The sequence below is a fragment of the Aquarana catesbeiana genome, linkage group LG04 (assembly GCF_042186555.1).
Source record: "Aquarana catesbeiana isolate 2022-GZ linkage group LG04, ASM4218655v1, whole genome shotgun sequence".
NCBI lineage: Eukaryota > Metazoa > Chordata > Amphibia > Anura > Ranidae > Aquarana > Aquarana catesbeiana.
This window is the reverse complement of record NC_133327.1, coordinates 263,798,567-263,816,762: the sequence shown is the minus strand read 5'-3', so window position 1 is coordinate 263,816,762 and position 18,196 is coordinate 263,798,567. Positions and strand designations below refer to the sequence as shown.

The 18,196-nt window shown below is 44.8% G+C and overlaps 1 protein-coding gene across 1 annotated transcript in view; it reads right to left on the bottom strand.

Annotated features, from left to right (window-relative positions):
- MUC4 (mucin 4, cell surface associated) overlaps positions 1–18,196 on the bottom strand; it is a 245,720-nt gene that overhangs the window by 11,797 nt on the left and 215,727 nt on the right. Inside the window, exon 55 of the mRNA XM_073626452.1 lies at positions 4,099–4,274. Coding sequence (XP_073482553.1) covers positions 4,099–4,274 — 176 coding nt within the window. The remainder of the gene's footprint in view (positions 1–4,098; positions 4,275–18,196) is intronic.

Below are 18,196 nucleotides of genomic sequence, written 5' to 3'. Positions count from 1 at the left end.
ATGATAGTTAAAGAGGTTGTAAAAAGGCAAAAAAAAATAATAACCCTTCAAGACAAAGGCATAATGAGCTAGCATGCATCGCATATTAGCTCATTATGAAATACTTACCTTAGAACGAAGCCCTGCAGTGGCGCCCGCACACCGCTGACACGGCCGACATCTTTCCCGGAGTTACTTTCCGAGTTCACAGGCTCCGGTTCTGTGATTGGCCATGCGCGAGTGCCGCCGGTCATGGCACAGGGCCCTGAAGAACCGGCATGAGCGGCCGTACCTTCAGGGCGCATGCGCCTATGACGTCGGTGGCAGCGTATATAGTTAATATCTCATAAACTGTGCAAGTTTAGGAGATATTTACAGTACCTACAGGTAAGCCTTATTACCTGTAGGTACAATTAAACAGGAAGACTTTACTTCCTCTTTAATCAGATTTGTGGTGCTTTCCTAACATATATTTCACAAAAAAAAAATCTCTGAATTATTGACATTTACCTTGGATGAGTTGAATGTCAAAATATAATAACTAAAAAAACTAGAAAATTCACACAAAGTCAAGCTATTTAGCATAGTGTTGCGTTTTGAGAAAGGGGGAATAAACCCTTGGTGAAGTGGATGGATGTAATCAGGTGCATACAGACCTGCCTATAATTTGAGGTCAGTATTATATGATTAGAGTTGGGAGAACGGTTCGGCCTGAGTATCAGTTCCGGTCGAACATTGGCTGTTCGCCCCGTTTGTGGAACACCCGCATTTGCAGGGTGTTTGGCAGGTGTTGGTCCCCCCCGAACGCCCTGCAATGCACTGTCACGGACCGGTACATACTGGGTCAGTGATGCCAGAAGGGGACGGTGCCACCAGGTGACGTAGCCAGGTAGCCCCACCCATTACCTATATAAGAACTGTCAAACGGCTTAGTCTGCAGTAGGCGGCCAGCCTTATTACTTTTTGACACTTTTTTGGTGAATGAGTATCCCATGCTCATTCACATAGGGGGGAGGGTCGGGATCTGGGGGTCCCCTTGTTAAAGGGGGCTTCCAGATTCCGATAAGCCCCCTGCCTGCAGACCCCGCAACCAATGTCCACGGTTGTGGGGATGAGACTCTTGTCCCCATCAACATGCACCACCCCCCATGTTGAGGGCATGTAGCCTGGTATGATCTGCCAGGCTGCATTCCCTAATAAGGGTCTGGCATGCTTAAATAATGCATCACAATTTAACTTAACCCATTAGATTTTAGGCGACTAAAATGTACTGGAGAATTTAGTCGACTAAAATAGGACTAAAACGAAAATGGCATTTTAATCAAAAGGCTATGACTAAAACGAAATTTGACGTCAAAATGAACACTGTTTAAGACACACTTAGGGGAATTCAATAAAGCTCTTGCCACTGTTTTCTGGCAGTATAGCCCTTTAAAATGGCCTGCTCCAAACTCAAAAATCCCTGCTGCCCATTTCTGTAGCTTTCTGACATGTGCGTCAGAATCAGGCAGTTCTTAATAGCAGTAATACTGCACCAATTTCAAAAATAATTGCCTCCACATGATTAAACTGGTGCTAAATAAGGCCAACTCTAAGTTGGCGTACAGAGACAAGCACAGTGCCTATCTCTGTTCGCTGTGTAGACGTAGTAGGTGGTATGTTTGCTGCCGATAGCCTCTCCCTACTTGCCACTGGCTGTTAAGGACACTGCCAGCTTCACAGCCAACAGGCTCTTAACAACCACTGACACTGACAGTAAGCTGGGCCTGATGGGGATTCACAGGCAGTTTTCATCAGGTCTGCTGTCACCTTGTGATTGACAGCGGGTAGTGGGCAGATTCTATAGCCAAAAGCAGGCTGTCTACTGGCTATGGATCAACCCACTGCCTACTGTCAATCACAAGGGGAACAAACCTGATGAGGAACTAATGCCTGTGAATTCCCATCAGGCTTTACTCACCCAGCTTTAAAATGTCTTGATACTGCGCTATCTGACAGCTGAAGTGCCAGGAGGAAGCTCAGCAGCACAGTCTCAGTATTCTCCTGCATGCATGTTTACAACACAACACGTTACAATTTGTCACCTGCATCTGCAGAGGCACATTGAAAGTATGCTATTTTTAAATTCCCCTGACTGTTTTATGGGGACATTTTTGTTCATGAGCACTGAAAGTATAGAGCTTGATCATTTTTTTTGTTTTTGTTTAAATTTGTACATTATATTTTGTAAGTGAGCTACTTCTTTGATCATATTATTGGTATAATCTGTTTTTATTCATAAGCTTATCTTTATTTAAATGTGCAATGTTTCATTGTATTATAGTTAACCTAAACAAGTGCTGCAATTAAAAAATAAATAAATAATTGGGCATCTAAACTATCTTCAAAGCAAAAGAGTTTAAGTTGGCCAGTTTCAAATTAGGCAAACATTTAGACCCCTTTCACACTGGAGCATTTTGCAGGCACTATAGCGTTAAAAATAGCGCCTGCAAACCGCCCAAAAACAGCTGCTCCATTCACTCCAGTGTGAAAACCCGAGGGCTTACACACTGGTGCGGTGATCAGAAAAAAGTCCTGCCAGCAGCTTCTTTGGAGCTTCACCGCTCCTCCACTGCTGCTCCCCATTGAAATCAACGGGGCAACACTGCGATACCGAGATCCCTCGATCTCAGCAAACCACGACCAATCAGGCAGAGTAGGGTGGATACAGGCTCCCTGGTTTCCACTCTCCAATACCAGCAATCACACCGTTAAATCCACACATGTGTTATTCCCATAAAATACAAAGGAACAAACCTCATGGTGCAGAAATCCTTAATTCGCTGATTGGTATGCAAGCCAATTTCTGTCGCATGTGTGCTGTTCCGCCTATATATTACACTTGAATGTCCATCTAAACTATGCACCTGACGACGTCATTCTATGATGAAATGCGTAGGAAGGAGCTTGTGACATGACATGAGTGTATGCCTGGACGTGGCGGCCATCTTGGTGGTGATGAACGCTGAAAGTTTTTTATTTACTAACGAGCGTGTTTTATATTTGGATCATGTGAGTGTACTACCATTCATTTATTTAATAAAACCAGATTAAGGATCATTGCACCATGAGGTTTGTTCCATTGTATTTTTGGGAATAACACTTGTGTGGATTTAACGGTGTGATTACTGGGATTGGAGCGTGGATACCAGGGTGCCTGTATCCATCTTACTCTGCCTGATTGGTCGTGGTTTGCTGAGATCGAGGGATCTTATTTGCTTATCAATGCCTATTTCTTGTCCACACTTTGTGTACACCTTATCAAGTGTGCTGTCTTCAACCATATCTGAGGATTAATGTTCTTTGGACATTTTTTATGAGTGCTGCACCTATTTTAAAATCACTACTCTGAAAAAACAATGTTTTTTTTTTTTTTTTTAAATGTTGATACGTGTCCCCCAGGGCAGTACCCAGACCCCCATACCCCTTTTAAGCCAATTACTAGTTTTTTAGTTCAGTTCATTTTTTTTTTTTTGTAAAAAGCAGATTTCAGCGAACATGAAAACGGAGGTACAAATTGACATCTGTATCCATTTTTGATCCTTTTTTTTTGGCAAAAAAAAAGTGACTGAACTGAACTAAACAACTGAATGCCCATGTGAAAAGACCCTAAGATATATCACTTATATAAAAATATAAATGTAGTAACTCAATTTATCCTGGGATAAGGTAAGTAAATATGACAGGCAATATTACTTTCTCAACTGTATCAAAGTGAATCCACCAGATACATTGTAAACAGCAAGGTCATGATATTTCAGAGTTTAATAATTGCATTCTCAATCAAAACCTTTTTTCTATTGTAGTATATGATAAGACTTTCCAATTCTAATTCCAACAAAATAGATGTTGCCATTTCGGAGTGTTGTGAACCATTAACAAATAACTTTAAACAAAAAGTATTTTCCAGACATGACTCAGATTGCTCCATATACTTCCATGAAATCTGCCCCTGCATACCAATCTACAAATTTTTTTAATTGGCTACAGCAAGCCTAGCAGTTCTAGAAATTGATCATTTTAGCAAAGTAAAGGATACAGTAAGGATTTAGTAAACGGTAAAGGATGGTATACACTTACGCTTGTCACCATCTGTGACATTAGTTATTGTAAGCCCTGTTGAACGTGTACTACTTTGACTGTTGTCCAAAATATATTCCACCAATTTGTCATTTAGGAATGTAATTACTGTGATATTTGCTATATATGTAAACCGTGCTGTGAAATTTGCATTCCAATGTGTATCATTAATCTTCCTGAAAAGATTAGAACAATGCAAAAATAATAAAACCATAAAAATATAAAGGTAAATACTAAAAATGTAATTTTATAGCATTCACATCTAAATTTATGTGCACAGAAACAGCAACACGTAACATGCCAAAGTAGAAATTTAATGTACTAGACATCTAATAATGTATAAAGTTGTCAGCAATGAGTTAAACCTCGTTCTAACAAATGATGAAACACCCAGGGGTGGACTCAGCTTAAGGCTGGCCATGCAAATATTTTGTTCTGAAGACTGTTCTAATCTATAGCTTTCAATACAATTTGGTTGATTTAGTAACAGAGTAGAGACTGTTTACTTTGCAAACTTATCCTAGTTCTTAAAGCGGAACTGAATGCACAAATAAAAAATTGTGAACTTGCTGGCTCTTTATGGCCGACTAGCAATGCAATGTTTCTTCTGCAATAAAATAAGTTTAGCTACCTGTTCATAATATTCCCCAGAATGTAAACAGAGCTGTGCATGCATTACGTTTCCAGTACAGTGACACCAGCCAATCAAGATGTTCAATGATCAGTGCCCGGAAGAAGCTGGGAAGAAGATGCCCTCGCCAGCATTGGACCGTTGGCGAGTATTTGTACCTTTAGTTCCACTTTAAGGTGAAGTGATCTGTATTTTAATTTTTTTTATTTTGCCCAATAATGATCTTGTATTTCACTTCATAAATACACAATTAATATACAGTAGGTATCCTTTATAACATTGAGGTGGATTGACTAAATAGAATGCGCACTTTGCAAGTGCATTTGCTCTCCTTTTCCCCAGAGCTTAGTAAATGTGGTAGAGCTTCATTTTGTTAAGAATACCCAGGTGCAGGGAAAAAAAGCATTTTTGCTTGAACATGACTGACAATGGAAATCGGCAGAGCTTTACCACATTTACCAAGCTCTGAGGAAAATGTGTGCAACTGCACTTGCAAAGTGCATAGTCTGTTTGCCGTTAGTAAATTCATCCCTTTGTGTTTGCAGTGAATTTGGGGATTTCCAATAAGATACATTAAAAGAAAAATTAGATAGATAAATTAGTAGCTTTCCACTGCTATGCTTACACTCTCCAACCAAGGCACTCCTCTGCAGTTTTAATTTGTGTTTTGAATAGAACATGGGATCAAATAATACCTTTTTTTACAGCGTAGAAGTAAAGAACTGCATAAAACTCTGTATAAAATGTCTCAGCCTATTGGCCCATTGGGGTTGATTTACTAAAAGCAAATAGACTGTGCACTCTGCAAGCGTTCCCTGGAGCTTAGTGAATGAGAGGAAGCTCTGCTGATTTCCATCATTTAATCATGTGCAAGTAAAAATTTAGATTTTTTTCATTTAACTTGCACCTTAATGAATATTCTTTACAAAGTGAAGCTTCATCTTTACATTTACTAAGGAAAATGAGTGCAAAGTGCACAGTCTGTTTGCCTTTAGTAAATCAACCTCATTGTGGTACATGTAAAATATTCAAGTACAATGCTATACATTATCTGAAGAAAGGAAAGGAAAACTATTTTTTAAAAATGCAATTTTATGCGTATTCTTTAAAAATGACAATCTTTAGTCCTAAACATAATAATTACATATATAAATAAAAATGCAGTGCTTTCTAATTGCAGAAAAGCCATTCAAAAGTGTCCATATAAATTCAAGGCATTAAAAAGCACCTCCGATGTATGTACGTTTTTCTCCTATAAAAGGGGAAAAGATCCTCCACCAACATCACAGCACACTGGGCCTCTTACCCGCAGACATAGACCACCAAATTATAAGCGTTCCAACAATGCTCATTCATCAATCAGACACAATCTGGCTCCCAATAGACTTCACAGAGGTTAGGACTTAATCTTGGGCTCCCTTCTAGGATTGTCCCCCTCAAGGTTAGATCACCATACGTGTCAAAAGGAGAACAAAACCGCCTCCTGGTGTAGTATATAATATATTTAATAAAAGATCCCAAAATACTCACGAAGTAAAAGACTGATTCAAGCATATCATTAATATCCTATAAAAGTTTCCAACCAACAAGATGGCTGCGGCCCTCATGTGCAGTGATATCACGTGTCCTAGCTCCACCGAACGCATTTTGTAGCAATCGGACATCATGAGGGACATGGCTAGCATCAGTCGCTTATTTATAGGGTGGAGGTTGGAACTAACCTCCCCACTCTAATTACGCTCCAAAGCTTAGAAATGCCTAACCGGAAACAAATGACGCAGCAACCGGGAAGATGTTACTCCAATTAGCAGGCTCAGTGATTAAATTTTAGTCTGAGGACACCATGATGTAATTTTCTGTTTTGCGCTAAACATTGAGTATGTTGCCTCCGGGTCCAGCGTCCTTTCCGGTTCCGGCTTAGCAACATCCTCCAGGTCACAGTGTCATTTCTGCTACTTAGGCCCGAGGCTTCCTTCGCTCACTCGCTGTCCGCTACCAAACCTTCGCCTCCGAAGAGGAAAGCGTGATAACGTCAAAGATGCAGGCTCTTAAGGCGAGCGAGCGAAGGAAGCCTCGGAAGACACCGCCATTTGGATCCACTGTCATGCCTGCATGTGATCGCGTTCATTCAGCTGCCTTTTTGTAAATGCAAGCCTTTTTTAAGCCTAATAAAATTGACTCAAATGCTACACTATGGGAGCCCTCTCTGCTTTTCTGTTTAGAGTGACACCGATTGATACAGATTCAGCGGCCCTGCATGTCCTATAGGTTTTTGGGAGACCAAATTCCCTGGGCTCGGTGAGACCAACATATTGGTCTTTTCAGCTGGTAAAGAGAATACTTACTCACCTCGGGTGTTCCGTCTCACTGGTTGAGGGATCCTTTTTTCACCATTTGTTGGTTGAATCATTCACTGGCCCATTTTCCTTTTTGCAAGATTAACGGGACCTATTTAAATTCTCATCACATATGTTTTTTACGATTTCACTTATACATGTCAGATTCACATCACTATATTTATCCTAAGCTATGTATATTGGGAGTATATTTACCCACGGTTGAGGAACAATAATTAGTGGGACTGCTTTAGCAGTCCCACTATTGTTATTAGTGGGAATGCTTTAGAAGTCCCACTATTGTTATTCGATTTTTTACTTTTATTCCGTAAGTTTTTTGGCTCTGCGTAACTTCTGCATACTTTCAGCTATTAAAACCATTCAAGTTTTAAAATGTCCGTCTCTTTCAGCTGATGATGGGTCTTTTTCAACTTTTTTTCTACTATTTATACTTTTTAAAATATTAAGCTTTTTAACACTTTTTTTTAACATTGAAGTCAATGGGAGCAAAAAACCAAAAGTTTCAGCTCCTTCATACTTTCACCTACAGACACCAAACAAACTTTAAAATGTTCACAAAATATTCAGCTATCTGGCTATATCTTTTCAGTTTGATATCTTTTACAGTTTTTGTGAAAAAGCTGTTTGTTTAGTGGTCATTTCAGGAAATTTTAGCCATTAGAGTGTACTGTGTTGCTTTTGTTGCCATGGTTACCAAAGCTTCTGTTATACACAGGGGGGATGTGGCTGGAGCATCTCAGCTCTGATTACAGAACCCGGAGAAGGGGACAGACACACCATGTACTGATTTATAATACAGGAATATGATGGGGCAGTTTTGATGGTGGCAATATGATAGGGCAGTCTTGATGGGGACAATTTTGATGGAGCAGTTTTGATGGGGACAATTTTGATGGCGCAGTTTTGATGGGGACAATTCTGATGGGGCAGTTTTGATGGTGGCAATATGATGGGGCAGTTTTGATGGTGGCAATATGATGGGGCAGTTTTGATGGGGCAATTCTGATGGGGCAGTTTTGATGGTGGCAATATGATGGAGCAGTTTTGATGGGGCAATTCTGATGGGGCAGTTTTGATGGTGGCAATATGATGGAGCAGTTTTGATGGGACAATTCTGACGGGACAGTTTTGATGGTGGCAATATGATGGGGGCAGTTTTGATGGGGCAGTTTTGATGCTGGCAATATGATGGGGCAGTTTTGATGGGGGCAGTTTTGATGGCAATTTTGATGGGAAAGTTTTGATGGCAGTTTTGATGGGGGCAGTTTTGCTGAGGGCCGTTTTAGCAATTCAGTTATTCAGCATTCCCACGCATTTTCCCCAGGAAATGCATTTTGTAGTTTATTTTTATTTCTTTATTATTCCGTACGTTTTTTGGCTCTGCGTAACTTCTGCATACTTTCAGCTATTAAAACCATTCAACTATTAAAATGTTCGTCTCTTTCAGCTGATGATGGGACTTTTTCAACTTTTTTTCTACTATTTATACTCTTTAAAATATTAAGCTTTTTAACACTTTTTTTAACATTGAACACAATGGGAGCATGCTTCACATCCTTAAAATCTTCTTCCGCTCCCAAAAGTTTCAGCTCCTTCATACTTTCACCTACAGACGTCAAACAAACTTTAAAATGTTCACAAAATATTCAGCTATCTGGGTATATCTTTTCAGTTTGATATCTTTTACAGTTTTTGTGAAAAAGCTTTTTGTTTAGAGGTCATTTCAGGAAATTTTAGCCATTAATCAGAGTGTACTGTATTGCTTTTGTTGCCATGGTTACCAAAGCTTCTGTTATACACGGGGGGGGGGAGGTGGCTGGAGCATCTCAGCTCTGATTACAGAGCCCGGGGGAGGGGACAGACACACCATGTACTGATTTATAATAGAGGAATATGATGGGGCAGTTTTGATGGGGCAGTTTTGATGGTGGCAATATGATGGGGCAGTTTTGATGGGGCAGTTTTGATGGTGGCAAAATGATGGGGCAGTTTTGATGGGGCAATTCTGATGGGGCAGTTTTAATGGTGGCAAAATGATGGGGCAATTCTGATGGGGCAGTTTTGATGGTGGCAATATGATGGGGACAATTTTGATGGAGCAGATTTGATGGTGGCAATATAATGGGGCAGTTTTGATGGGGGCAGTTTTGATGGGGGCAATATGATGGGGCAGTTTTGATGGGGCAATTCTGATGGTGGCAATATGATGGGGACAATTTTGATGGGGCAATTCTGATGGGGCAGTTTTGATGGGGGCAGTTTTGATGGGGGCAATATGATGGGGCAATTCTGATGGGGCAGTTTTGTTGGGGCAGTTTTGATGGTGGCAATATGATGGGGCAGTTTTGATGGGGCAATTCTGATGGGGCAGTTTTGATGGTGGCAATATGATGGGGCAGTTTTGATGGGGCAGTTTTGATGGCAGTAAGATGGGGCAGTTTTGATGGGGGCCGTTTTAGCAATTCAGCTATTCAGCATTCCCACACATTTTCCCCAGGAAATGCACTTTCTAGTTTCACTCTGTTATGTGAATAAACCTATTATATATTTGATGTATTTATTTTTATTTTATTGGTATAATGCTAGGTGATTCAATATTCACAATATATACCTGATGGCACATAAGAACACAGAATATTATTTTTGGAGTTAATACCCCACTTTAGTTTTCTGTTTTCAGTTCATTTTCTCCATTTCATTATGTCAACATTTACTTTTGGTGAGTTTTTTTTTCTCATTTAATGTTTATAGCGCTGAACTAATTTATACTATATGATTTGGGGTTTTGTATTGTAGACTCTTGGTGCTGGCTGCTTTTCTTTTCTGATTCAATTATATATTTAAATATATTTCTAGCGCAGCGTTTGGGCATCTGGCCTTTTTTATCTCTTTAGACATGCCAGGGTGCTGGGTGTAATCCTTGACTCTGACCTCTCCTTCAGCCCCCACATTCAATCACTGGCTAAATCCTGCCGCCTTAACCTCCGCAACATCTCCAGAATTCAACCCTTCCTGACTAATGACACCACAAAGCAAATTATTCACTCCTTGATTATTTCCCGCCTTGACTACTGCAACTCTCTCCTTAATGGCCTACCCTTACGCAGGCTATCCCCGCTTCAGTCTATTATAAATGCTGCTGCTAGACTAATACACCTCACTAATCGATCTGTGACTGCTGCCCATCTCTGCCAATCCCTTCACTGGCTTCTCTCACCCCACCATATAAAATTCAAAATGCTAACCATAACATACAAGGTTATCCACATTGCCCCCAGCTACATCACCAACCTCATCTGCAGATATCGCTCAAATCATCCCCTTCGCTCCTCCCAGGACCTCCTGCTCTCTATCTCCCTTGTTACCTCCTCTCATGCTCGCTTTTAGGACTTCTCCAGAGCCTCTCCCATCCTCTGGAATTCCCTGCCCCGGTATATCAGATTAGCCCCTAACCTGTCCACCTTAGGAGATCCCTGAAAACTCACTTATTCAGGGAAGCCTATCCCACACCCACCTAACTGTCCCCAAGCCACCCCCTCATCAAATCATTCCCTACATCTATTACCTTTTGTACCACCACCCCCTCCCTTTACAATGTAAGTTCTATGAGCAGGGCCCTCCTGTCTCTTCTGTATTGAACTGTACTGTAATTGTGTGGTCCCCCCTCTACATTGTAAAGTGCTGCGTAAACTGTTGGCGCTATATAAATCGTGAATAATAAAAATAATAATATTGTTGGTTTCTGAACTTTTATAGGATGTTATTGATATACTAGAATCAAACTTTTACTTTGTGAATATTTGGAATCTTTTAATAAACATTGAAGTACTTATATACTACACCATGAGGCGATTTTGTTCTCCTTTTGGCACACATGTATGGTGATCTGACCTTGGGAGGGACGATCCCAGAAGGAAGACCAAGATAGAGTCCTAACCTCTGAAGTCTTTTGGGAGCCAGATCATATCTGATGGACGACTGAGCATTGTTAGACCCCTTATAATTTGGGGGTCTATGTCTGAGGGTAAGGTGTTGGTGGAGGATCTTTTCATCTCTTATAGGAGAAAAACTTACATACACTGGAGGTGCTTTTAATGCCTTGGATTTATATGAACACTTATGATAGACTTTTCTGGAATTTTAAAACGCTACATTTTTATTTTTATGTCTATGTTAACTGTCACCAATAGTTTGTGCAAGCTGCTTTTTTAAGTTGAATTGTGTTACCCTATGCACAGGGGGATTTTCAATATTTATAATAATTACATCAAATTACATGAAGAATATATGTACAAAAACCTTACACATTCCCAAGCATGGCACATGTGTCAATTTTCCCTGTCTAAGGGCGTCAAGGAGGTTTGTGCCATTATCACATACCACCATTCCTAGTTCCCGCTGGCTTGGTATGAACCACCTCTGGGCCTTAAATATATCGTCCCTGCCCATGCTTGCTGGACCACGTGTCAGCAGTAACGTGGACTTTGCTGCTGACTGCCTTGCCCAACGATGCCACAACATTGCCTTCCACATGATGATAGAGAGGCAGAATGGCCTTACGTGAAAACAAATAGTGACTGGGAACCTGCCATTGTGGTACAGCACATTCCGCAAATTCATGGAAAGTGGCAGAATCCACCAGGCAGAAAGGCAGAGGTTGTACAGCCAGCAGCTTTGACAAGCTTGCATTTAGATGCTGGGAATGTATTTTTTTTTTCTGCTGCTGCAGCAGATTGGGCAGAGAAATTTGCCGGCTATAGTCTACAGCTGGTGGTGTGCTGCTGGCAGATGTTCTGCAAGGACCTGGGACACCCTGCGGTATACCATAATCCCTGTCAGTGGAGGCTGCTGAGAGGTCATGAGATATAGCAGGGACAGACTGAGGTGAATAAGGAGGAGGGACAGATTTGTGCCCCTTTTGTGTGGCTTTTGGGTGCTCTTGCCAATGGGCTGAGTGGTGGGAGGTTAAATGCCTTGTCAAGCATGTGGTACCCAAATGGTTGTTGTTTTTGCCACGCTTTATGTGCTTGAGACAAAGTTTGCAAATAGCAACAGTGCGATCGACTGCACATGTACTAAAAAAGGTCCAGACAGCTGAGCTGTGGGAAGTGGGCCAGGAGATAACAGCTCCACTGAAAGGGCCATGTAAAAAAAAACCCTTGTGTTTTGCAATCTAAGACTCGACTGCGCCTTTAAGTTTATCATTTTGCTGATCAATTATTGTTGTTTAACCACTTCACTACCCGGCCATAGACAAATGACGTCCACAGATGGGATCTCCCATCCTGTGTGGACGTCATATGACGGCCTGGGCTTCCCAGCTATCTAGGGGGCGCGCGCGCTGCGTTGCTCAGGACCCGGTGCGTGTGCCCGGTGGCCGCAATGTCCGCCGAGCACCCGCGATTGCCTGTTAACTGTCAGTTGAGAGGAGACCGATCTGTGTTTCCAGTACAGAAGAACACTGACCGGTCTCCTCCCCTTGTGCGTCCCCTCCCCCTACAGTTATAATCACTCCCCTAGGAAACATTTAACCCCTCGTGTCCCCCTAGTGGTTAACCCCTTCACTGCCTGTCACATTTATACAGTAATCAATGCAATTTTATAGCATTGATCGCTGTATAAATGTGAATGGTCCCAAAAATGTGTCAAAAGTGTCCGATGTGTCCGTCATAATGTCGCAGTCACAAAAGTAAAAAAAAAATTGCGATCGCCGCTATTACTAGTAAAAAAAAAAAAAAATATATTTTTTTTTTAAAAATGCCATAAATCTATCCCGTATTTTGTAGACGCTATAAATTTTGCGCAAACCAATCAATATACGCTTATTGCGATTTTTTTTTTTTTTTACCAAAAATATGTAGAAGAATACGTATCGGCCTAAACTGAGGAAAAAATTTGTTTTTTTTAAAAAAAATTGGGATATTTATTATAGCAAAAAGTAAAAAATATTGTGTTTTTTTCAAAATTGTCGCTCTTCTTTTGTTTATAGCGCAAAAAATAAAAACCGCAGAGGTGATCAAATACCACCAAAAGAAAGCTCTATTTGTGGGAAAAAAAGGACATCAATTTTGTGTGGGTAAAACGTTGCACGACCGCGCAATTGTCGTTTAAAGTGTGACAGCGCTGAAAACTAAAAATTGGTCTGGGAAGGAAGGGGGTGAAAATGCCCTGTATTGAACTGGTTAAGAAGTGAACTTATGTTGAAGTCGAAACCAGAAATAGGGAACTTAGGTGTTTGTCATGAGATGGTCTATTTAGAGTTTTTAGTTGACATAATGTGACATAATGAGTTTTCTTAGATACAAAGATGTAAAGAGTTAATTATATGACATTATGATTGGTTGAATGCATGTTCAAGGAAATATGTCATTTGAACATGTACCCCTTATTGGTGGAAAATGGTTGGTAACGCACATCTTTCTTTCATACTTTACACCCTGTCTTAGCCAGAATAAATCTGAACAGTGTATGGTAACTCAATGTGTGTTGCGTATTATTTATTAATTATTTATATACGCTGTTTCCTATGCATAAAAGATTTTGAGTGAGAGCAATGGAATCGTCCAACGATGAGGTAATTATAATTAGATAATAAAGGTAAATAGTCAGGAATAGTGGTTAAAGGTCAAGGTGCATTCTAACATCCACAATGTGATGTAATAGGGTGGCTACTCTCTACTCTTCCATGATGGCTGCCTCGTTGGGGTTGTGCCTTACCCTCACTTTCCTCCTCTGCTCTATCTGGCTCCCAAGTCGAGTCAGTGACCTCATCATCATCATCATCATCTCCTCCTTCCTCATTACCACTGGAGACAACTTAGCAATACGCTGCATCTGGGGGAATATGACTGCCAATTTGTGTACCAGTGTTCTCCCCTCTCTGTAGGCTCATGTCCCTGCCTTCCTCAACCTCAGAACCAACACCTGAATCCAGTAATGGCTGTGCATTGACAAGGAGCAAGTGGCTGACACTGTGGTGTTCAAATAACTCCGCTGACTCGCCCATGCCTGATGCTGGGGCTATGGTAAAAATAGCTTTGGACAAGGAGGCAGGTTTTTACACTCTGGCAGCTGCAGGGGACTGCGCACTATTCTCTGCTTGGTTGACATAGAGGACGGTTTAGTAAGCCAGTCCACCACCTCCTCTGCATGCTGCAAGCAAGGACAACAACACGAAACAGAGGAAAAGATGCCCTGCCTGAGGACTGACCACGTCCACCTTTGCCTGTGGACACATACGCCAACAGGGCCAGACTGGGAGTAAAAACCAGCCCTGGAAATTATTTCATACCAGCCCCATAGTATTTTTATACCAGCCCAACCGCATAACGTCGTTATTTTCTTGTTCACAAAAGGGAAAACCATGCATTTTAAAGCACATTTGAAGAGTGTATTATATATAGATAAGAGAGACATGGAATTTACAAACAGCAGCAATTTTTTTCTGGCAAAATTCATGCCATTTACTGGCACATTTTTTATTGACACTGCAAAAAAAAGGTGCAGTAAATGGCAGTTTTCATTGCAAATATCAATATTTAAGCTATAAACTGCTATTAGCAATGTGTTAAGTTAAACAAAAGTCAAAAACCATATTTCTCCATTTACATGAAAGTCAGATTAATATAACCCAACACAGAGTTCCCCCCATACATCAGGAGGATTCCCCTTTACAGTGCAAGGGAACTCTGACATAAAGGGGAACATTGCAGATCATGATCTAAGCGGGAACTCTGATATAAAAGGGGGGCACTGGTGACCAGAGACCCCACTTATATCAGAGTCCACTGCATTCCTCTTTACATCAGAGTTCCCCCTTGCACTGTAAGGTGGAATCCTGCAGACTGTGATGTAAAGGGGAACTCTGGGAATGTGGGGAGGACTCTGGTGACCAGAGACTACCTTCCGCAGAAAAAAAACACTAAACTAAGGGGGTTTACTGATATAAGGGGTAAACCTTTATATCAGTGCCCCCTTACAATATTGTATTGACCCCCCCCCCCTCTCAGGCTGGCCTGGTGGTGCTGTCACTGACCTCCTCTCAGGTGCACCATGCAGGGCTCAGTCAGTCGGCTCCAGCTCGGTGGCTCTGGTTTTATCCCACAGTTTCCTCTCCACAGTCCATACATGTCTGACTTCTCCCATGACCCCCATCCCGGCAGCACTCCCACTCTTGACTCCACTCCAGACTGCAGACGTGATATAAGACAAGAGATGGTCAGAGGCTGCAGATGGTACAGGAGAGGTCAGAGGCTGCGGATGGTACAGGGGAGGTCAGAGGCTGCGGATGGTACAGGAGAGGTCAGAGGCTGAGGATGGTACAGGGGAGGTCAGAGGCTGCAGATGGTACAGGAGAGGTCAGAGGCTGCGGATGGTACAGGAGAGGTCAGAGGCTGCGGTTGGTACAGGGGAGGTCAGAGGCTGCGGATGGTACAGGGGAGGTCAGAGGCTGCGGATGGTACAGGAGAGGTCAGAGGCTGCGGTTGGTACAGGGGAGGTCAGAGGCTGCGGATGGTACAGGGGAGGTCAGAGGCTGCGGATGGTACAGGGGAGGTCAGAGGCTGCGGATGGTACAGGGGAGGTCAGGGGCTGCGGATGGTACAGGGGAGGTCAGAGGCTGCGGATGGTACAGGGGAGGAGGTCAGAGGCTGCGGATGGTACAGGGGAGGAGGTCAGAGGCTGCGGATGGTACAGGGGAGGAGGTCAGAGGCTGCGGATGGTACAGGGGAGGAGGTCAGAGGCTGCGGATGGTACAGGGGAGGAGGTCAGAGGCTGCGGATGGTACAGGGGAGGTCAGAGGCTGCGGATGGTACAGGGGAGGTCAGAGGCTGCGGATGGTACAGGGGAGGTCAGAGGCTGCGGATGGTACAGGGGAGGAGGTCAGAGGCTGCGGATGGTACAGGGGAGGAGGTCAGAGACTGCGGATGGTACAGGGGAGGAGGTCAGAGGCTGCGGATGGTACAGGGGAGGAGGTCAGAGGCTGCGGATGGTACAGGGGAGGAGGTCAGAGGCTGCGGATGGTACAGGGGTGGAGGTCAGAGGCTGCGGATGGTACAGGGGAGGTCAGAGGCTGCGGATGGTACAGGGGAGGTCAGAGGCTGCGGATGGTACAGGGGAGGTCAGAGGCTGCGGATGGTACAGGGGAGGTCAGAGGCTGCGGATGGTACAGGAGATGTCAGAGGCTGCGGATGGTACAGGGGAGGTCAGAGGCTGTGGATGGTACAGGAGATGTCAGAGGCTGCGGATGGTACAGGGGAGGTCAGAGGCTGCAGATGGTACAGGGGAGGACAGAGGCTGCGGATGGTACGGGAGAGGTCAGAGGCTGCGGATGGTACAGGGGAGGTCAGAGGCTGCGGATGGTACAGGGGAGGTCAGAGGCTGCGGATGGTACAGGGGAGGTCAGAGGCTGCGGATGGTACAGGAGATGTCAGAGGCTGCGGATGGTACAGGGGAGGTCAGAGGCTGCGGATGGTACAGGGGAGGTCAGAGGCTGCGGATGGTACAGGGGAGGAGGTCAGAGGCTGCGGATGGTACAGGGGAGGAGGTCAGAGGCTGCGGATGGTACAGGGGAGGAGGTCAGAGGCTGCGGATGGTACAGGGGAGGAGGTCAGAGGCTGCGGATGGTACAGGGGAGGAGGTCAGAGGCTGCGGATGGTACAGGGGAGGAGGTCAGAGGCTGCGGATGGTACAGAGGAGGAGGTCAGAGGCTGCGGATGGTACAGGGGAGGTCAGAGGCTGCGGATGGTACAGGGGAGGTCAGAGGCTGCGGATGGTACAGGGGAGGTCAGAGGCTGCGGATGGTACAGGGGAGGTCAGAGGCTGCGGATGGTACAGGGGAGGAGGTCAGATACTGCGGGGGGGGGCAGGAGGTCAGAGGCTGCAGGGGGGGCAGGAGATCAGAGGCTGCAGGGGGGGCAGGAGATCAGAGGCTGCAGGGGGGGGCAGGAGATCAGAGGCTGCAGGGGGGGGCAGGAGATCAGAGGCTGCAGGGGGGGCAGGAGATCAGAGGCTGCAGGGGGGGGCAGGAGATCAGAGGCTGCAGGGGGGGCAGGAGGTCAGAGGCTGCGGGGGGGGCAGGAGGTCAGAGGCTGCGGGGGGGGCAGGAGGTCAGAGGCTGCGGGGGGATGACAGGAGGTCAGAGGCTGCGGGGGGATGACAGGAGGTCAGAGGCTGCGGGGGGATGACAGGAGATCAGAGGCTGCAGGGGGGGGGCAGGAGATCAGAGGCTGCAGGGGGGGCAGGAGGTCAGAGGCCGCAGGGGGGGCAGGAGGTCAGAGGCTGCGGGGGGGGGCAGGAGGTCAGAGGCTGCGGGGGGGGCAGGAGGTCAGAGGCTGCGGGGGGGGCAGGAGGTCAGAGGCTGCGGGGGGATGACAGGAGGTCAGAGGCTGCGGGGGGATGACAGGAGGTCAGAGGCTGCAGGGGGGGCAGGAGGTCAGAGGCTGCAGGGGGGGCAGGAGGTCAGAGGCTGCAGGGGGGGCAGGAGGTCAGAGGCTGCAGGGGGGCAGGAGGTCAGAGGCTGCAGGGGGGGCAGGAGGTCAGAGGCTGCAGGGGGGGCAGGAGGAAGAGGCCACCAGACGAGTACTCACTGCGGCAAGCGCTGTAACTGCTTTACTTTTAGAAATGGCGCCGCTCTGCGCCATCGTGTCACTGCGCATGTGCCCGCATTTCCGAGAATTGCCGAGTGTGTACGGACTTTCCCGAGCACGGCTAGCTCGGGAAAGCCCTACACACTTCCGAAAACAGCGCTAGCGCATGCGCAGTTGCATGTCAGCCCGGCGGCCCCGCAGCCCTATTTCTTTCAGGCGCCGCTGCCCTCACAGCGGCCCCAGGGGCAGCCAGACAGCCGGCCCACCAGGGGATTTCCCGGTATGCCGGTAGGCCAGTCCGGCCTTGTACGCCAATAGCTCCCTTACAGTGCCATGGGAACGTCTGCCTCTCCTTGTTGTCCTCCCAGACATTATGGTGTTTGGTGCACTTAAAATTTAAGTATGCAAGACACAGACACACTCCACTATAATATACTGCATCAAACGTGCAGTAAAGCACAGAACTATATGGCGTTAAACTTGCAGTAACGCAATGATATATACAGCGTTAAACTTGCAGTAAT